The following is a 21,336-nucleotide window of genomic DNA, read 5'->3' as shown; positions in this document are numbered from 1 at the left end:
TGATAGGTAGAAAATTATGAACTTGAATCCCCTTACTACTACTATAATCTTGTCTTCCAGTTAGTGACAAGCGAAACAATAAACCGTGTGGTCGCCAACTCTAGTGGGTCATAGGTGACAGCAAAGCCAGTCTCCGCGAGCAGCAGGCATCTGATCACTAGTACCTGGTGTGCATGGCTTAGTCACTGCCGGCATGGGACGTGTAGCCAAAAGCTCCACGGGGCTGGGAAGGTGTCCTGCACCATCACTTCTGAGAAGTGAGGTGAGAAAAATAGTTCCTTTTATTTCCTTTTCCCCCATAGTTTTTACAAGTATTTCTCATGCTCTAATAAGGGACGATAGGAGACCCAAGTTAATTGGTGACCTCAGGCTATGAAGAACATGAGGACCAATCCCATAAGGCTGGCTGAGGGCGCCCCTTCCCATATTAATAAATTTACTTCTTGACTCAGGCTTTATGTCAACCCAAATCCTTTAATTTTTATTAAACCAAATCCAAGAACTTTTCAATGTCTTACTAGAGGACTGCCTCACAACTGAACCATCGTTTCTGGAGGGGAGGAAACCACAGCTTCGGGGACATGACTGAAGTTTGGCCATGTCCCGTCATAAATGCTCCAGGATCACCAGGGACAGAGGCTGTGAAAAGGAGAAAAGAGTTAGAGAAGGGATCCAGGTAATCCTAGCCAGCCCTCCACCACTGAACAAAGAGAGTTCAAGGGCTGTACACACACACTGCCCCCATCTCACTCAACATCAAGTGCCTGACAACATGCAAAAGCCCTGTGTGCAGCACTCGGACAAAGACAGGGTCGGATTCTGCGACCAGGAGTGCCAGCACCACCGTGCAGGGCTGGCAGCACATACTGGTAACACAGAGGGCAGCAGGCATACCTGAAACTACACAGAGATGTGGCCAGGGAGAATCAACATACACATAAGTGAGGGCGTCCGTGGGATTTACAGAAAAGTGAGCTGCTGTTTTCAAAACGGAAAATCAGCCCATACTCCAAGGGACACAGTTTTCTGCATCCTCTAAGGACACAATTTGCATTCTCATAGACATTTACATTACCAACGGCATTCCACGACTTAAGAGACACTGGAATGAAACAGGAAGGTTGTAGCAAAGGGCAAAGTGAATAGGAAATTTTAGGGGGGGAGGTGGGGCGACTTCAGTTTTTCCACCAGGAAAAAGAGGACGAGGTATTCCCACTAGAGGAAATCTCGAGAGCAGAAGCGAGTTATGGAGATGTAGGTCCTGTGTGAAATCGGGGCTTTAACAGGAAGGGCTGCTTCGCCAGCAGCCGGACCAAGATCAGCCCACGCCCCCCCTTCGCCATCTCGAACCTCAGCGAGACGCCTTCTGCCCCACCTCCCTACGAAAGGTACTTCTTCAGCTCCTCCAGCACCACGTGAGGCTCCGGAAACTTGAGTTTGCGTGGGGGCCCCTTCTTAAGACCCGTCCAGAGCTCCGCGCCTGGGAAGAAAGGCCACGTGAAGCGCAACGGCTCTGGAACCCTGCAGCCGTTGCCCGAAGCCACCGGGAGGCGGCGGTCTGGAGGCCCGCGCTGTCCGGCCCCCGCGCCCGGCCCGCACTCACTGCTGCCGTCGGCGCGCAGCAGCGTCACCTCGAAGCTGCCCCTCCGCGGCCTGGCGGGGTTCACCTTCACCGCCAGCTCGGGGGCCTGCAGGCGCAGCGCCTGGCTCAGGGCCGCGGCGTTGCGCCCGTAGACTCGTCAGCTCGTGCTGCGGAAAGAGGAGCGAGGTCAGAGCCGGGCCCCGGCATGCGGCGCCCGCGCCCTCGCGCCCCGTCGCGCCCCGGGCCGCTCACCAGTGCTCGATGACGACGCTAGGCCCCTCCACTTCCCTCTCCTGGCCGCCGGCCGGCTTCTCCCGCTTCTCGGCCGCAGCGGCCAGCGCCGCCTCGGCCTTCCGCTTTCTCCCGCGGGACGCCATGGCGCCTGGGGCCCGGCTGGGGACAGGGCACAGGCGTGGCCACCGGGCACAGACCAGCCGGGCTCCGAGCGCCGAACCGCAGCCCAAGAACTCAGCTCCCGACGCGAAACCGCTTTAAGCTGCGGCAAGCGTGGCGCAGGGCGCACACGTGGTCTGGAGGCGGGGCCTCGGGCGAAGCCGCGCAGTGCGCAGGGACGGGGAGGTGCGGGGCCCAACCACCTGGCTGGGGGGCCGGGTCGCTGTGAAAACAAGTCTTCGCGCAGGCTTTCCTGTAACCGCGGCGCCAGCTTGAACGGCATCAGGACTGCTACCCAGAACTTCGCTCCTGGGACCCACGGGTCAGTCCCAGACCAAGTGTACAGCTTAACTCTGGCGTTAAGTAAACTTTGTTACGGGTGCAGGGTTTTGATTTGAAGCTTGGATTGTTTCCTAGTCTTTAAAGCCAAGCCAGTATTATATCTCCAATTCATTTTGAGCTTCTTCCAAGTTAATTGCTTAGATCTAACGTCGGTAATCATTCAGGATCCTTCGTTAACTAATATGAATAAATACTAAGTAAATTCACTATATTGTTTACATCATTGACTTTCAAGTGGGATAGTAGGGTGTTAGAAATATCAAAACCATTTGAGGAACATTTTTAAATGCATGCAAAGGTCCTGAGATTTTGACGAGCCTACCGATGTCTGTTTTGAAAAAGATGCCCAGGGATTTCTTAAGTCCTACTCATCCCCGCCTTCTCTTTCATTAAGGTCTGTACTGTCATATCATCACAATGTAGATTCCTCAGTCCTCTTCAAAAGGGCTTCCCAGGTGGCCAAGTGGTCAAGAATCCACTTGCCAATGCAGGAAACATGGCTGTGCTCCTGGGTCGGGAAGATCTCCTGGAGAAAGGGAATGGCAACCCACTCCAGTATTCTTGCCAAGGAAATGCTGTGGACGGAGGAGCCTGGCGGACTAGTCCATAGGATGACGAGTGACTAAGCACCAGCACAGGGTAGACCCAACCTTCTGCAGCTGTCCACAATCCCGCGGACCTGTGTGCAGCATCTGATGAACTAATCAGGTGGCCTTTGAAATGAAGACCATGGAGGAGTCCTCCGCAATTGCCTGGCTATTCTAACGCAAGAGTGACTAACACTTCCACTTGTGATGCATGAATCACACACAAAGGAGCAATCAAAAGTGATTCTCAAAAGTGATTCTCAGTCTGTTTATTGTGCAAAACCATCAACTGGGTGTGGGGAGGATGCAGGAGGGTTAACTGAGCCGCCGTCCAGGGCCCACCACACAAAGGAAGTCTCAAACTTCTATTCCCCTTCCTCCCAATCTTCATAAAATAGGTAGATTATTCAGTAATCTTCAAAGAGAAAAGTCTGTGGTTAAAGGTTTTTCCTTGGGACCGGTCACAGGCTTATACTTTTTTAAATGCAGACCACAGACTAAGCCAGAAGGGCCTAAAGGAGTAAGATTCCATGAGGGGAAAATCTCAGCACTAACTCTGCACCTTGGCCTGTTTATGCTAGGGTTTAATCTAGTCTAAGTAGGCTGCATGGTGCCACCGTAAGGAATGATGAGACCAGAGCCTGACGGAGACGTCAGGCAGCACATGGTGGTGTGTGCTGGCCCAGCGTGGAGGGCAAGCCTTCTCCCTCCGCCAGACAAGATCTTTCCCTCCCTCCCGTGAAACAGTGGGCCGCAACAGTGGGGGCCTTCCTAGAGGGTACCCGTCATTGCCCTGGATGCCTCTAAAAACCAGAAGCAGTACCCTCCCCATCTAGGCATAGCCAGACAGGGGAAACATAAATAGAAGGGCCGGGCCTCAGGCGAGGATTGTGGTTACAGAAAGGGCAGGGCCTCCGAGGTGCCTGGGACTGACAGGAGAGGAAGCCCTGAAGCAGAGATCCTACTTGTCCTTCTTGCTCTCCTCATCTGGCATGGCAGTGGGCACCGTGGCCACAGGCTGCTCCTCGGGGATCTTATCTCCAGCCTTTGACAGCTTCTTGGCCCTCTGATAGAGCTCATTCAAGTTGAATTCTCGGATCACATTCTCCTGTGCAAAAAGGACGCACGTATTAGGTTCAAGTTGGAAGGGAGAGTAGTGTCTGGGAAGAAGTACAGTTGACCGTTGAACAGGGGTGTGGTTGGGGTACCGACCCTTTTGCAGTCAAAAATCCACCTATAACTTATTGTCAGCCTTCCACAACCACAGTCCCCCCCAATCTGTGGCTCCCTGTGTGCGGCTCCAGCCAACCACATGGGGCACACTGCAGTGTAGTTTTTACTATTGAACAATATCCACACGAGCAGACCGACACAGTTCTGACTCGTTTGTGCAAGGGCCAATTGTATTTACACAGTCTAGGAAGGGAGGAAGCAAAGGACAGGGATCTAACCCCGATCTCTTCTTTTGGGGTACCTGAAAAAGTCAATTAATATCCACCTATTATGTGCCAGTCACTGTGCCAAGAATTACAGCTACATTATTTAATGTAATCTGCAAAACAAAACCTGTAAGCAAATGTTACCCTCTCCAATTTACTGCCAAGGAAATAGACTATAAGGACAAGAGCCACCGAGACTGAATCTTAACTAATAATCGTTCCCTACTACTCAGATGTCTGGCACATGGTAGAATAATTCCCTGAGTGAATCCATGAATGAGACCTAATAGTCCACACTCTCAAAGCTTGTGGGCAAGTAGCAGAACTAGGAATCAAACCCAGGGTGGGCTCCAAAGTGACCTCCTGTTCTACACCCTCCTGCAAACCACCTGCCCACTCACACACCTCCGAGAATGTCCAAGAGACAGCCCGGCCCTTCTTGTCGATCTGCGGCCGCCGCATGACCTCCTTCCCACCTTGGAACAGGATCAGGGTAGGCAGCTGTTTGGTGAGGGGTGACGTGCTCACTTTGTACCTGCGGGATCCAGAGGTTCTCTTTAAGTGCATCTTCGTGTATCCCCCCAAGGGAGCCCCTGCCAGGCCCTCACATACCGTGTACTAACATCAGTGTAGCGTCCAACGTCCACCTTCCCAAAATTCAGCCCCGTACAGTTGTACCTGGGAGGAATGTATTGGTTCACAAGACGAGAGAGAAGGAGTCAATGAAGCAGAGGCACAGATGCCTGAGGGCAGGGCGGGAGTGCCTCGGGTTGCAGTGTGCAAAAACCAAGGCCAAACCAACGAGAGGGACGGGACAGCTTCTACCACCCGTCCCACTCACTTGAGCGAGAGGTCAGCGTAGATAGGGGCAAATGACTGGCAGTCACTAGACCAGTTGGCAAAGAACTCCACGATCCAAGTGACCCTCTTGTCCCGCTCCAGCTCCTCCTGCCACACAGAGAGGAAACGGTGAACTGGATTACACAGGTTCCTGGAACATACAGACTTGAGCACCTAATTCCTCATCTCGGCTTCCCCATACCTCTGTAGACCCCACAGTGAACCATGGTGCCCTTGATTCTCCTCTGGAGCCCACAATGAACCAATGCCCTTGACTTCAATTCTGAAGAATGGCTGTTCCTCTGAGCAGTGAGCACAACAACAAAATCACCCCCAAGGCACCCAAGGAACAGGGAAGAAGAGCACTCACATCAATGGTTTTGTCACTGAAGTACTTGATGTATTCAGGGCCCATATACAGGGGGGGTTTGCACGTCATCAGGAACACTAAACACAGAAAAAGGATGTCACGGGTGTTAACTGCCAAGCGGCACTTGCCATCCACCTCTGTAAGGATTAAGTCACGTGCGCCCGCAGCTGCCAACCTTCAACACCCCCTGAAGGAGCTCAGGGTGCAGAGCAGAAACGAGGCGCCCTGTGCTCAGGGAAAAACTGGCAAGACAGGTCTTCCGATAGTTAAATATTCTCAGGAGCCGATTTTATGAGCCCAACTCGTGTATCTCCTCACATCTAGAAAAGCACTAAGACCCTTCACGGTGACAGCAGTTTCTCGTGACTGGCAGAAAGCTTCATGACTCTAGCACACACCTTCTGTAAAAAACACAGGCTGACTGCATGTGCTCCCCCTTCACCAAAATCACACATATGCTGTCCTTTCCCCCCGCCTCTCTGGAACAGTTTCTCAGAGCTAACTAAGGTGCTGTCTCCCAGCCTGCAGCCCTCATTTTGCCCCAATTAAAACTTAACTTGCAGCTCTCATGTTGCGCATTTTAAGTCAACACAGGAAACGTATAAGGGCTTGAGTAGGGGATTTACTTTCAAACCAACCCAAAGATTTCAAGTACCAAAGAGTACATTTTGTAGACATAGACACATTCTCTTCCTCTTAAAATACAATCTCTGTAGGTTCTCATCATCTGAGCCTCACACAATTAATTAGGTATAAGCTATGGAAGACAGGAATGGAGGAACTGGTGTGGTGGTGAAATTTGGTTCCCACAACCAAGTCTTACAGTCTGCTTACCTATGCAGAGTGTGATGTAAAGAAGGCCCATACGAATATCCAGGCGGAAGAAAAGAATCGCATTGGCCACCTTACTGAACATGAAGATGTTGCCTATATGCTGTTCCACGGTGACTGAAACACAAAGGTATCAGAGGTCAGGCCAGGCCGTGTGCTCCCATGTCCTATTATTTGTCCCTCTCCTTGGAGTACTTTGAAAACGGGAGAGGGGGAGAGGATAAAAGTCTAAGGTCAAATTCAGCCTTGGGACAGAATGAGGGACAAGTTCACCAAGTTATGCCCCTCTCACAACATGAGAGGAAGACTCCGGAGGTCGTCGGTCCGAACCGCGGGAAACCCCACTTACTGGACCTGCGATTCTTCATCATCACGATGGCGCTGAGAAACATCAGGATCTCCACTTCTCTCTGGAACAGAATCAGAGCGTCAGGAAGGCCACGAACGGAAACGATTTGGGTGCCCAAGGGAGCCAGATATGTGATACAAACCAACAGAGAAAAAACGAACGAAGATCGAAACTGAGAACGGTCACAGTAGAGAAATAACTGCAGTCAGCTAAGGAGCAGTGCCGGCTTCCCAGGTGGCGCTAGTGGTAAAGAACTCACCTGCCAGTGCAGGAGACACAAGACAGACGGGTTTAATCCCTGGGTCAGGATGATCCCCTGGAGGAGGGCATGGCACCCCACTCCAGTATTCTTGCCTGGAGAATCCCATGCACAGAGGAGCCTAGAGGGCTACAGTCCATGGGGTCGCAAAGAGTCAGACACAACTGAAGTGATTTAGCAAGCACAAGCGGTAGTGGGGAAAACTCCAGTCAGAAGATCCAGGTTCCAATTCTACCCCTACCACAAACTGCCTGATGCTTTTCAGCAAGGCACTTAACCAGGGAGCACTGGCTTCCCGGACTGAGGATTAAAGAAGATAAGAAGTATGAAACAGTGACATAAAGTATATGGTGTAAAACTATAAGACACTACAATCAGCTCAGCGTGACCCTGGTAAAATAAACCTTTTCCAAGTAAACTTTCTCAATCATTCCCATCAATACAACAGATGGTTATTCCATTTGTTTGGTTTTAAGTTAAAACATTCCTCTCCACCTAATATTCAGTGATAATCCATGCACTTTGAATATAATTTGAGAGCTGAAGGAGGCCTTTCAAACCTCTAAAAGGTACTTTTCAGTACCACTAGTTTACTGTTCTTTCTCACCTTCTAGAAGATAAGTTCCACGTGAGTTAAGTGAGACAGACAATAAAAATGACAAAAACACAAACAAGATAACTTCAAAGAGTAAAGACTACAGTGAAGAGTAACAAAGACTTTGTGAGCGGTTGCACACGGGGAGGGCCTTCTGTAGACTGGGGGGTTTGAGGCGTTCCACACCTTTCTGTTAGTCATACAGGATCCAAATCATTTCAGACAAAACCAATTAACTGCAATTTACGGCCTGCAATCAGGGACCTAGGTTTTTAGCCTCAATCTCCAACAAAAAGCAACTGATTGGATTTAGAAATGGACATCGAAAGTGGGGGCGGGGGGTGGGGTAGGGAATATGACAGGCCTTACTAAATATTCCATCTGAGTAGAAATTAGGAAGAGTTTTCAAGAATGAAACTGGCTTTAAAGTGGCTTTTATAATTATGGAAAGATGATTTAAAAGAGAATTATGCCCAATCAGGAGACCAAAGACAGGGCTAAAAGGAATATACTCTAAAGACAGATGTTCAAGCTGGTTTTAGAAAAGGCAGAGGAACCAGAGATCAAATTGCCAACATCCGCTGGATCATGGAAAAAGCAAGAGAATTCCAGAAAAACATCTATTTCTGTTTTATTGACTATGCCAAAGTCTCTGACTGTGTGGATCACAATAAACTGTGAAAATTCTGAAAGAGATGGGAATACCAGACCACCTGACCTGCCTCTTGAGAAACCTATATGCAGGTCAGGCAGCAACAGTTAGAACTGGACATGGAACAACAGACTGGTTCCAAATAGGAAAAGGAGTATGTCAAGGCTGTATATTGTCACCCTGCTTATTTAACTCATATGCAGAGTACATCATGAGAAACGCTGGGCTGGAAGAAGCATAAGCTGGAATTAAGATTGCTGGAAGAAATATCAATAACCTCAGATATGCAGATGACACCACCGTTAGGGCAGAAAGTGAAGAGAAACTCAAAAGCCTCTTGATGAAAGTGAAAGAGGAGAGTGAAAAACTTGGCTTAAAGCTCAACATTCAGAAAACAAAGATCATGGCACCTGGTCCCATCACTTCATGGGAAATAGATGGAGAAACAGTGCACACAGTGGCAGACTTTATTTTGGGGGGCTCCAAAATCACTGCAGATGGGGATTGCAGCCGTGAAATTAAAAGACACTTACTCCTTGGCAGAAAAGTTATGACCAACCTAGACAGCATATTCAAAAGCAGAGACATTACTTTGCCAACAAAGGTCCGTCTGTCTAGTCAAGCCTATGGTTTTTCCAGTGGTCATGTATGGATGCGAAATTTGGACTGTGAAGAAGGCCGAGCACTGAAGAATTGATGCTTTTGAACTGTGGTGTTGGAGAAGACTCTTGAGAGTCCCTTGGACTGCAAGGAGATCCAACCAGTCCATTCTAAATATCAGCCCTGGGTGTTCTTTGGAAGGAATGATGCTAAAGCTGAAACTCCAGTACTTTGGCATCCTCATGTGAAGAGTTGACTCATTGGAAAAGACTCTGATGCTGGGAGGGATTGGGGGCAGGAGAAGGGGACGACAGAGGATGAGATGGCTGGATGGCATCACCGACTTGATGGACATGAGTCTGAGTGAACTCCGGGAGTTGGTGATGGACAGGGAGGCCTGGCGTGCTACAATTCATAGGGCTGTAAATAGTTGGACACGACTGAGCGACTGAACTGAACTGAAAGACAGAATGGGTCTGTGGTAAAGACTAGCCATGTATACTCCAGACCTCACTTCCTTTTTCTCCTGGACATACCGCATCTAGGGAGAACTGTGTGACCAGCACTCCTAAATGCACTGTGAGTAGAAGTGAGGCGCCACTTCTGTGCCCAGGCAGTTAAGAAAGGGGATGCACGTCCTTGCGGGACAGCTTTCTTTCTCCATCTGCTGGCATGATGCTGGGATGATCTTAAGGACATCAGTAGAAGACAGGATGAGACTGGGTTCCAGAGTAACTGCATAAACAAGAGCTCCCTTGGTTGTTTGCTTGTTTATTCACCATTTCAAGCTTTTTTTAAAGCTAATTTTATCTTTACTTGGTTTTGGCTGTGCTGGGCCTTTGTTGCCAGGCGGGCTTTTCCCTCGTGGGGGTGAGCGGGCTTCTCACTGCGGTGGCCCCTCATTGCAGAGCACGGGTTCTAGGGCATGTGGGCTTCAGTACATGCGGCAGGTGGGCTCAGTGGGTGCAGCTCCCGGGCTCCAGCGCACAGGCTCAGTAGCTGGGTGCACCGGCTGAGCTGCTCCACAGCAAGTGGAATCCTTCCTGACTGGGGATCGAACCTGTGTCTCTTGCACTGACAGGTGGATTCTTTACCACTGAGTAACCAGCGTAGCCCTGTTTCAAACTTTTTATTAAGGAAATTCTCAAACACACACCAAATCAGAGAGGATACTGAAGGGTGGCAGAATATGCCACTCCCAAGTACGCCATTTTGGCATAAGGATTATTTTGAGTCTAAAGGCAACTGATGAGAAGTAAAATAAAAAAAAGCTCCATGCCCTTCCCTTGTGTCTAAGAGAAGGACAAAAATTTACCTTCTCTACCAAGGACAAAACTAATCAGGGGAGATAACTTTAGACGCTATCAGCCTGGAGATAACGCCAGAGGGATCTACCGTTACAAACTCACCTTCATCTACCATTAGTTTACCTTTCTTATTTTCAGCTCCTGCAAACCTAAAACTCTCCTTCTTCATCCTGTCATTTCTCCACAAATTTATTGTTCTTTATTGAAGATGCCATATAAGCTGGAATTCTAAGCCTTTTTGTCACTTATTTTTCCCTGGGTATCTCCCTTGTACACAAGTTACACATGTTAATAAATGTGTTTGTATTTTAATTGACTTCAATCTGTCTTTTATTACAGTAGTCTCAGGCAAGACCTCAGAAGGGCAAAGGGAAAATTATTTCCCGCCTCCTACAATACCTTAGTAAACCCCTAATACTCAGTTTCAATAGTAATATTTGGCAAAATATTTCATCTACACTACCGATTTCATTTGCTGGAGAAACTTACAAGCAAATTGCAACTGTATCATTTCGGCTGTAAAGATTTCAATACATATTGCTTACAGATAAGAACTTTCTTAAACTACCATTATCATATCTAACAAAATTAATACTACTTCCTTGTTGTTATCTAATACTTGGCCCTTATTCAAATTCAAAGGTTGTGGGTGTATGTGCTTACTCACTCAGTCCTGTCTGACTCTTTGCAACCCCATGTACTGAAGCCTGCCAGGCTCCTCTGTCCATGGGATTTCCCAGACAAGAATACTGGAGTGGGTTGCCATTTCCTTCTGCAGGGGATCTTCCCAATCCAGGGATCGAACCCAAGTCTCTGCACCAGCAAGTAGATTCTTTACTGTTGAGCCACCAGGGAAGTCATATCCTTGCTAACACTATCTACCTTAATATTATAACTTCCAAATCACCAGGGGGTAAATGAGTAAAACACAGATTTTCCAGGAAGACAAACAGTTATGAGTACTATATAGTTAAAAAAAAACAAACGGAGTAAAAAGAAAACATAACACCTTCCAGTATTTTGCATATAACTAGGGAAGAGTATTCAGAGAAATTAATTGCGTAAAAAGTCCCTTTTATAAAAATCTTTATTTTCATCCACTTACATGTTTGAGTCTTATTTTGGTTAAAGTTGGATAGATAAAAATAGTATCTTTTGAAGAAAATGGCTACATCCGAGCTAATTAATATCACTGGGAAAGGATAGAGTATGAAAAAGTGTGAAGAATAAAAAGTAAGGAAGCAGGTTCTGTTAAAGATTAAGACTCATTTGGGGCTTTGGAAAAAAAGGACAAAAACTCAGGTGACTGTCTTTCCTCAGAACATGTATGTCGCTATTCAGTAGAGGGCGAGAGCTTCAACTTATTTTACATTTTTTTTTCCCCTTAAAGCATGCAGAATCTTAGTTCCCTGACCAGGGATGGAACCCAGACCCCCTGCAAGGAAGTGCAGTCTTAACCCCTGGACCACCAGGGAAGCCCCTCAAGTTATTTTTCTGAGTGGTCCCTCCATTCCAGTTCAGGGAGGACTGCAGGAGGCTTGAGATAGATTTCTTTACAGCGTTTTTTTCTTTTTCTTTACAACTCCATTTCCATAGGCCTAACGATTTTATTTATTTTTACATTCCCAGTATGCGGCACACAGCCCAGCACACAGGCCGCCCTGAGAGACTGTTAACTTAATTTTAAGAACTGGCTGTGTGCTGTTACCGTGGCCAAAGAGTGGCTGCAAATCCTCGTCGCTCACTAGTTGTGTGACCTTGGACGAGTCTCCTAACCACGCCAAGATCCGTTTCTTCATCAAAAAAACGAGAATACTACAAATACTACTCGCCTTGTACAACTCACCGGTTCCTCAACAGGCTTTATTAACGAGCAACATTGGAAGACACTGCGAGGGCCCCGTCTGGGGAGGACTCCGGTCGAGCATGGGCTGGGAGGTGGGAAGGAGCCTGGACTCAAAAGGCAGAAGGCTGAGACTGCTGGGCGAGCTAACCGGCTGCTTCCTCACCCTAAACAAGAGGAGGCTTAGGCTCGGTCACAATCCACGCCCTACACTCTTAGCAGTCTGGCAAGTCCGCTAAGAGGCCCGAAACCTGAGGCGTTCTCAAAACGGTCAGCCTCGGGGCTCCCGGCTGCGACCACCAGGGTGGGGACAGTCAAGGTCGTGGGGTCCCGAGGAGGGTCGCTCACCCAGTCAAAGTCACACGGGTTGCCGTCTTCGCGTTGCGTGGGGAGACTTTCGCAGACAGGGGGCAGCTTCCTCACGAGTAGGAAGGCAGCAGAGAGTAGGGCTGACAAAAAGTAGTAAGGTCGGGCCAGCCATCGTGAAAGTCGCGGGACCGAATACACGAGAGCAATCAAAGGCGCTAGGACCGCCATCTTTTCGGCCCCCTGAGGCACGGGCCGCTCTCTTCGGCTTCCGTAGGTCTGGTCCCGCCTCCCTCACCATTGAAGGTTTCCATTGGGCCAAGTGTCAGATGCCCCGCCTCTAGACCCGGAACTAGATCTCTGATTGGCCCCCCTACGGCAGGTAAGGAAGGTGAGAAAGGGATTTGATATGTTATTGGCTAACCTAGCTGTCGCTTTTACTACCTAAGTCATTTCATTGGTTAAGCTGCGAGCGGAGGCCTCGGAAAATTTAATAATGTTAAGGAGTATTTCCTGAACGTTCTCAGAAGGCGACGGAAGTCGTTGCCGGAAGAAGGTAGGCAGGGCCAGAGGCAGTCCAATGGCAAACGACTCCTGGAGGAAAAGGGCGGTACCCCGTGAAAAGATTAACCAATGAGAATCATTAACGCCAGACACTGGGACGGCGCCGGGGCAGAGGGGACGATGGAGAATTTCACGGCGCTGTTCGGGGCCCAGGCTGACCCGCCACCTCCCCCAGCGGCACTCGGCTTCGGACCCGGAAAGCCGCCCCCTCCGCCGCCACCGCCTCCGGGCGGGGGGCCGGGCCCGGCCCCGCCCCCGACCGCCGCTTCGGCCCCTCCCGGGAGCGACAAGTCGGCGGCAGGCTGCGGCCCCTTCTACCTAATGAGGGAGCTGCCAGGTGAGTCCAAGGCCCGGCCGAAGCCGGCCAATCAGATCGCCGCGAGGTGGGGCTGGGCGTGGCTCCTAGACGCCGAGGGAGGTGAGGGGAAGCCCGGGCGGCGCGTGCGGGGATTTCGGAGCTCCGTGTCGGAAAGGACTGCGAATTCACGGCCAAAGGCACGACTGGAATCCTCAGGATGGACTGGGAATGAGAAGAATGGGTCTCTGTGGCCGCCTTTCACGCCCCGCCCTGCCTCTGACGCTGACGGTGGTTTTATAACTCCCTAAAAATTACTCCCTGGAGGTTCAGACGGTAAAGAATCCGCCTGCAATGCGGCAGACCTGGGTTTGAGCCCTCAGGTGGGAAGATCCCCTGGAGAAGGGAAAGGCTACCCACTCCAGTATCCCTTCTTGGAAAATTCCATGGACAGAAGAGCCTGGCGGGCTACAGTCGATGGGGTCGCAGAGAGTCGGACACGACTGAGTGGCTAACTCTGAAAAAGCACCCAGGGTTCAAGTTTGGAATTTGAGAGTCCTGATTTAACATCCTTGCGGACCTAGTTCCAAATCTGCTTTCGACTTCCTGTTGGTTTGTTGCCTTTCTTTTTTCTCTGGGCCTGGGCCTTTCCTCATCTGTTGGAACAAGTGAATAGAATTGGACCAGATTCTTTCATTCAAAAAATTATTTCGTTGAGCACCTATTTTATGTACCAAGGGGAATTGTACACTGAAGATACAACTGTGAATAAGGCTGACAAGATCCTTGCCTGTTTGGGAATTTACGTGCCCATGGAGGAGGCAAAAGGTAACAGGGTGAAATCACATAGCAGTTATGGCTGTAGGAATAAAAATGTGATAAGATTTAAGGGAGCGGAACTGCTTTAGCTAGAGTGATCAGAGAAGCTCTTTCTGAGTAGGTTACTTTAGAGTTAAAATGTAAGCGCAGAGAAAGAGCTAGCCATTTATGAGTGGAAGAAGGAATAACTGGATACAAAAAAGAAATGAAATCAACAGCCCCAATGTGAGAAAAATCTTGTAATGTTTGAGGAACAGAAGATCAGCTGGACTCCAGTGAAGTGAACAGAGGAGTGACAGGAGATAAAGTGAGAGTGTAGGCAGAGGCCTGTGTTAGACATTTAGATTTTAACATATTATTGACCAGAAACATGTTAATACCTTTTTTAGAGAGTGAAACCATTAACATCACTGTGGGAAGTTGTTAAAGCTTAAAATTGATCAAGGTTTCATCATACAACTTATCATTGACATTATCATTCACATTTTGCTCTGTTAGGTTTTTATTCCAAGCTTGTGTACCTTATATACACGTTTATTTTTATAAAATTTTAAAAAGTGACACATGAAATTCTGAGTGAAGAAAATTTTTTCAGTGAATTTTATGCAGATACTTTCTCTTATTGTCCGAGCAGCAACTAGTGCTGCAGTCCATGGGGTCGCTAAGAGTCGGGCACGACTGAGCAACTTCACTTTCATGCATTCATTTTTCATTTTCATGCATTGGAGAAGGAAATGGCAACCCACTCCAGTGTTCTTGCCTGGAGAATCCCAGGGACGGGGGAGCCTGGTGGGCTGCCATCTACGGGGTCGCACAGAGTCGGACACGACTGAAGCGACTTAGCAGCAGCAGCAGATGATAGTAGTTCCGAATATAGTTCTGATTCAGATGATGTCACTATTAGACCAACAAAGAGACAAAAAACCTTAGTGATTGTTTTCTGATATGGAAAGTGAAAATGAAACTCATGGTGCTGGAGAAGACTTTACAGGTGTGTCAGCTGTAACTATTGAAGGTAATAATGCAAAGTGGTAGTGAAATAGCTGAATTAATTATTGCGTTACAAAAATCCCTCTTTCAATAATGTTACTGCTTAGCGGTCCAGGAAGGGTGGTCTAGACTAGGTGATAGCAATGGAGGAAAGAAGTCAATGGATGCAGGATAAACGTTAGAGGTAGAGCTGATAGGAATGAAGGATTGAATATAGAAGTGGCGGAGAGAGAAACTGAGGACGATTTCGAATTTTTGGCTTGAATAACAGGATTGATGGTAGTGCTGAGGTCAGGCAAGAACACGTTTGAGGAGGTGGAAATCAAGAGTCATTTTAGACATACATGTTCGTCTCAGGGACATTTTCAGTTCATCCCACGTCCATAGCTTTGACTGTACGGACCTTTATCAGCTAAATGATGACTCTGCTTTTTTAAAATGCTGTCTAGGTTTATCATAGCTTTCCATTCAAGAAGTAAGCATCTTTTAATCCCATGGCTGCAGCCACCGTCTGCAGTGATTTTGGAGCCCAAGAAAATAAAACCTGTCACTGCCACCATTTTTTCGCCTTTTATTTGCCATGAAGTGATGGGTCCTGATGCCATGATCTTAGTTTTATGAATGTTGAGTTTTAAGCCAACTTTTTCACTCTCTTTCACCCTCATCAAGAGGCTCTGAAGTTCCTCTTCACTTTCTGCTATTAGAGTGGTGTCATCTATCTGAGGTTGTTGCTCTTTATCCCAGCAATCTTGATTCCAGCTAGTGATGTTTCAGTAAGATGTTTATACCTTCAACCACAAATGCAAGTTGAAGGAATTTGAGCTTTTTCCTGAGGGAATGGGAAACCATTAAGATTTTTGAACTGAGTACAGCTTCTAAAGATATCTAGACAGTATGGGTGCCATGTACTAAAATAAAGGAACCATGAGTGAGGTGGGGAAGATTTGGAGTTTAAAAAAAAAAAAAATGTCAAGGGAATTCCCTGACAGTCCAGTGGTTGGGGCGCCATACTTCTTCTGCAAGGGGTTTGATCCCTGGTCAGGGAACTACAATCCCATAAGCCTCCTGGTGCAGCCAAAAAAAAAGAAAACTGAATCTGCAGTGAATTAATTAAGAGAATGTTGGAAATGGAAAATTAGTTTTCAGGAGTGGAATCAGGACTGAGGAGAGAGATTTATAAATCATCTTTGTAGAACTGATGGGCAAAACAGAATATCGGATGGACTGTTTTAGGTAAAGAATTTAGCAAAACCACAGAGTGGGGAAAATGGAAGGAGGCAGTGCTGACATGAGAAGCACTGGGTCCCCGAGCCTCCTGCCGTCACACAGCCCACTCAGCGACAGCTGGCACGGAAGACAACGCAGCAGAATAGGGTGGCCTGTCAATAGGGAGGAAAAACACCTTACTCATTTAATGTTTATTGAGCACCAGTGAGATGTGAATGAACAAGGCATTTTTCTCAGCCCTCAGTGGCCTGATAGCTCAGAGCTAAGTTTTCTCAAGTGAATGAATGATCGTCAACAAGTCACTGGTGTCATTTGTGCCCCGAGTGTTCATCATGACTGGACTATGAAACTGTAGGTCAGATGTGTCTACTGTCACCACTGGACCCCCGTTAAATTACTAAGAGGAGAGTGAAAAGGCTGAGCTGAAATGCAACATTCAAAAAAACAAAGATCGTGGCATCCAGTCCCATCACTTCACGGGAAATAGAAGGGGAAAAAGTGGAAGCAGTGACAAATTTTATTTTCCTGAGCTCCAAAATCACTGCAGATGGTGACTGCAGCTATGAAATTAAAAGGCGCTTGCTCCTTGGAAGGACAGCTATGGCAAACCTAGGCAATGTACCAAAAAGTAGAGATATCACTTTGCCGACAAAGGTCTGTCTAGTCAAGGCTATGGTTTTTCCAGTAGTCATATATGGATGTGAGTTGGACGTAAAGAAGGCTGAGCACCGAAGAGTTGATGCTTTTGAACTGTGGTGTTGGAGAAGACTCTTGGGAGTCCCTTGGACTGCAAGGAGATCAAACCAGTCAATCCTAAAGGAAATCAGTCCTGAATATTCATTGGAAGGAGTGACGCTAAAGCTGAAGCTCCAATATTTTGGCCACGTGATACAAAGAAAAGCCCCTGATGCTGGGAAAGATTGAAGGTACAAGAGAAGAGGGCGGCAGAGGGTGAGATGGTTGGACGGCGTCACTGACTCGATGGACACGAGTCTGAGCAAACTCCAGGAGGCAGTGAAGCCCAGGGGAGCCTGACGTGCTGTGGTCCACGGGGTCTCAAAGAGCCGGACACGACTTAGTGACTGAACAGCAGCAACCGCGATTCTTTGAAAAAAGTCAGCCGTGAAATGTTGAGACCGATGATGCCTCCCACTTACAGACTTTATATTTGCAATATGTTTTCATTTGAACCTTGAAAAAACATTAAGTGTAATTGTGATAGCTTTCACTGCTTTCCATAGGTAAGCAGAAACAGGCATATAAAGGATTACAATTTTAGTTGCCCAACTTCTAATCAAACATTTCTTTTTTTCTAGGCAGAGCTATCATATTTGGTATTATAGGAAGAGTGAAGATGGTGGTAACAAAAGTTACCAGCAGTAGCTACAAAAATATGTTTTTCTCTGTAAAGGTGACTGGAGTTTCTTGCTAGTTTTAAAAAAAAAAAAGGAAGCAAGACACTCACACCAATGGGTTATAGTCGGCCTTCAGCATGGTCGTAGCTGAGCTGTGAGGTTGTATTATTCTAGTCACAGCCAGAAGTATCAACTTCTCATTAGCACACTGATGAAACAGAGCGATACGTAACACAGGCTGTACGCACTGTGTCCCTTGTTACTCTGGTTACACTGACTGTCTCCTTTATTGGGTTAAAGTGGTTTCCACCGCTGCCCTACTTAGATTTTTGTCTATTTTTCCCCTCCTTCCAACCTACCATTCTGTAGTACAGTATTTTTAGTGTTTGTTATGCATTGTTATTCTTGCTATTTCTTACTCAAAAATAACTTCTCTGTATTGGTAATTCTACCTTAAAAGATCCCTTACTTAGATTAGAATATAGTCTTTTACTTTCCCTTCTAGGTCAGTGAATTAAAAAAAAAATCTCTATTCTCGGAAAAGACCCTGATGCTGGGAAAGATTGAGGGCAGGAGGAGAAGAGGGCGAGAGAGGGTGAGATGGCTGGACAGCATCACCGACTGAGTGGACATGAGTTTGAGCAAGCTCTGGGAGATGGTGAAGGATGGGGGTCGCAGAGTCAGATCCGACTGAGCCACACAACAGCTCTTGGAACTGATTCTTCTCCTTTCTCTTCTCCCCGTGTCCTCTAGGCAGCACCGAGCTGACAGGCAGCACTAACCTGATCACACACTACAACCTGGAGCATGCCTATAATAAATTCTGTGGGAAGAAAGTGAAGGAGAAGCTGAGTAACTTCCTGCCTGACCTGCCTGGGATGATTGATCTGCCTGGTTCCCATGACAACAGCAGCCTGCGCTCCCTCATCGAGAAGCCCCCTATCCTTGGGGGCTCTTTCAATCCCATCACAGGGACCATGCTGGCTGGCTTCCGCCTGCACACTGGCCCGGTGTGTGCCCTCCTGGGGAGGTGGGGGCCAGTGGGGAGGCCCGGTGCGGGCCCTCCTGGGGAGGTGGGGGCCAGTGGGGAGGCCCGGTGCGGGCCCTCCTGGGGAGGTGGGGGCCAATGGGGAGGCCCGGTGCGGGCCCTTCTGGGGAGGTGGGGGGCAGTGGGGAGGCCCGGTGCGGGCCCTCCTGGGGAGGTGGGGGGCAGTGGGGAGGCCCGGTGCGGGCCCTTCTGGGGGCGGGGGGGGCACCTGGTGCGAGCCCTCCGGAGGAGGAAAGGGGACGGGGGGAGGCCCGATGCGGGCCCCCCCGGGTGAGATGGGGCGTGGGAGGCCCGAAGGCTTCGCAGTGGTGGTCCTCCCCCCGGCTGGACCTCCCTCACGCACTGCGCAGAGCGGGTGCTGGGAGCAGTGCCCACGACGGGAAGGGGGTGCCCGCCCTCTGCTCACCAGCCGGCCCTTCGGCTCCTTCAGCTGCCCGAGCAGTGCCGCCTGATGCACATTCAGCCGCCTAAGAAGAAGAATAAGCAGAAGCACAAGCAGAGCCGCGCCCAGGACCCCGTCCCCCCAGGTGAGAAGCCGGGCGCTCTGACCGTCCTCGGGTAAAAGCTCGGTTAAGTTCCTCACGGGCCCTGGACTGCCCGCTTCTCCTTGGAGAAGAAGAGACGTAATGCAGCCGCCCGGGCAGGCGGGACCTCGGGCCAGGGCTTCAGCGGAGCCTCTGAGCGTATCCTGGTCGCGCGGAGCAGTGGTGCTCTGGACCAGGGGTTTTCCTCGCGCCCCAGAGCTCTGGCGGCGCAGGATTCGGGGCCCGACCCATGACGGGCACCTCCTGTCCCCGCCAGAGACGCCGTCTGATTCAGATCACAAGAAGAAGAAAAAGAAGAAAGAAGAGGACCCTGAGCGGAAGAGGAAGAAGAAAGAGAAGAAGAAGAAGAAGGTGCGGTAGGAGCCCGCCGCGGCGGCCCGTGAGTCCACGTCTCGCCCAGGCCCGCGATAGAGCCCTCTCTTCCTCTGCCCTCCTTTCCTTCCAGAACCGACACAGCCCGGAGCACCCCGGGATGGGCAGCTCTCAGGCCAGCAGCAGCAGCAGCCTCCGCTAAGGGGCCGGTGGACCCTGCCAGGAGGACGTCCCTGCTGGGCCGGAGGCGGCCCGGGTCAGCGCCGGGTGCAGGGGCCGAAGCCGCGCAGCTGGAGGAGCCGATGGGGAGACGGGCAGGGCTCCCGGCGGCCTCCGCCCGCCTCGCTTTCTCGCGGACACCTCTTCCTCTCCCAGGAAGCTTTCTGTTCGCCTCTTGTGTGCAGTTTGTCTGATGTAGGAATTGGTCTGATTTGTTAGGATTTTTATTCTCTTAAAATTGCATTTATCAAACTGGCTGAAGCGTGGCTGCCTGTCAGGAGGTAAGTGCCTTTCCGTGGGAGTCAGGGTGTAAGCCAGGGCGTGCGGAGGTCTTGAGGGGGCTCGGACCTTGCGTGGCATGGTTTCCTCAGCAGGCGGGACAGCCGCCCGAGACCGGGGAGCAGGGTCCAGGAGCGGAGTGCACCTTCCTGCCGCAGACTCATTACCGCCCTGCCCCTAAGGCTGCCAGTTAGTGCCTGGATGAGCTTCCTGCTTAAGGCCGGCTGTGTCCTAGGTCAGTTTCATGTGGAAACTCGGTAGCCGACGGAGAAAGCACCCACGGTCAGAAGTGAATTTCAGCAAGGTTGCTTCTTGGTCAACCCTGTGGTTTTTTTTTTTTTTTTTTTTTAATAAATTTCTGGCAAGCAAAGGTAAATGATTCTTTATAATAGAACTACTTTTGATATTCGTTTCTCCCTAAGACAGTGAAATTATTTGGCTGATGTGAATGCCTATCTGAGCTTCTAAGACAGCAAAAAAAAGTCTCCCAAATCTTTAGCCACCTGATGCAAAGAGCCAACTCAGTGGAAAAGATGCTGATGCTAGGAAAGATTGAGGGCAAGAGAAGGGACCGGCAGAGGACGAGAGGGTTGGATGGCATCACTGACTCATGGACGTGACTTTGAGTGAACTCGGGGAGACAGTGGAGGACGGGAGTGTGGCATGCTGCAGGTCAAGGGGTCGCAGAGTCAGATGCGACCGAGTGACTGAGCAACAGATCTGGCACAAGGTAAAGTAAACCCCTGCAGTGTCTGCAGCAGGCCAGGTAAGCAGAAGCTACCACAAGAGCGCCCCAGCTGACATCGTCTTGACCTTAGCCCAGTGTGACATGGCTGGAGTCTGCTGGGATGAGCCAGGGTTGGTCCTAGAGCAGCAGATGGAAAACCACTCATTCTGCTCGTGTTAACCTAGGATTTCAGAGCGAGGGTTTACAGACTTCAGTTACAGACAGGAAGACACAGGGTTTTGGCCAGCTTTCTGAGATGAGCGTCTAAGGGTGCCTTATTTAAATGAAGACACAGCCTTCTGCTTTTGACGGGACAGCATGGGAGGTCACACTGCCCCTGTGCATCCCCGTGGTCTGCCTTTCACTCCACCGTCATCCACTGACTGGCTCGCCTCTGGCTGCATCCAAAAGGAGCTTTACCATCCAGAGAAAATTCTGTGTTAAGGGATTGTAGGCAAAAGTCAAGAGCTCTCTCAACTCTGAAATGCCAAGTTTTGGTCGTTATAAGACTTTTCTGAAACATCCAATTAAATCACTGAAATAAAAACAGGATCTCTTTTGTCTTAAGTGGTTCTCTTCACCATAGTCCTGCTTAAGGATGGGCCCGGACCAGAAACGCTTAGGAGGTCGTCCTTCTAACTTCCCGTCAGATCAGTCACCC

The 21,336-nt window shown here is 49.3% G+C and overlaps 3 protein-coding genes across 4 annotated transcripts; 1 reads left to right on the top strand and 2 right to left on the bottom strand.

The window, feature by feature from the left end:
- Positions 1-454: 454 nt before the first annotated feature.
- Positions 455-2,123, bottom strand: SELENOH (selenoprotein H). 2 transcript variants are annotated; one of them, XM_040259401.1, is made up of 4 exons: positions 1,835-2,123; positions 1,604-1,749; positions 1,351-1,480; positions 455-639 (listed from the first exon to the last, which is right to left on the bottom strand). In XM_040259401.1, the coding sequence occupies exons 1-3, from the start codon at positions 1,957-1,959 to the stop codon at positions 1,380-1,382; spliced, it is 372 nt and encodes a 123-aa protein (XP_040115335.1). In that variant the 5' UTR covers positions 1,960-2,123; the 3' UTR covers positions 455-639; positions 1,351-1,379. The 2 variants fall into 2 exon arrangements, with proteins under 2 accessions (XP_040115335.1, XP_040115337.1); XM_040259403.1 differs by having other exon boundaries at positions 1,376-1,480; positions 1,835-2,119.
- A 1,034-nt stretch (positions 2,124-3,157) lies between these two features.
- On the bottom strand, positions 3,158-12,586 carry TMX2 (thioredoxin related transmembrane protein 2). Its single transcript, XM_040259400.1, has 8 exons — positions 12,338-12,586; positions 6,734-6,794; positions 6,388-6,501; positions 5,554-5,630; positions 5,185-5,291; positions 4,956-5,021; positions 4,749-4,878; positions 3,158-4,012 (listed from the first exon to the last, which is right to left on the bottom strand). The coding sequence occupies exons 1-8, from the start codon at positions 12,524-12,526 to the stop codon at positions 3,866-3,868; spliced, it is 891 nt and encodes a 296-aa protein (XP_040115334.1). The 5' UTR covers positions 12,527-12,586; the 3' UTR covers positions 3,158-3,865.
- Positions 12,587-12,760: 174 nt separating this feature from the next.
- On the top strand, positions 12,761-21,242 carry MED19 (mediator complex subunit 19). The gene is made up of 5 exons (XM_040259399.1): positions 12,761-13,196; positions 18,299-18,555; positions 19,024-19,120; positions 19,395-19,489; positions 19,584-21,242. The coding sequence occupies exons 1-5, from the start codon at positions 12,929-12,931 to the stop codon at positions 19,650-19,652; spliced, it is 786 nt and encodes a 261-aa protein (XP_040115333.1). The 5' UTR covers positions 12,761-12,928; the 3' UTR covers positions 19,653-21,242.
- The last annotated feature ends 94 nt before the right edge of the window (positions 21,243-21,336 follow it).

This window comes from Oryx dammah, unplaced genomic scaffold (genome assembly GCF_014754425.2).
Source record: "Oryx dammah isolate SB20612 unplaced genomic scaffold, SCBI_Odam_1.1 HiC_scaffold_17, whole genome shotgun sequence".
NCBI lineage: Eukaryota > Metazoa > Chordata > Mammalia > Artiodactyla > Bovidae > Oryx > Oryx dammah.
Note: the sequence above shows the minus strand (reverse complement) of the source record. Positions and strands in the feature narration are given on the sequence as shown.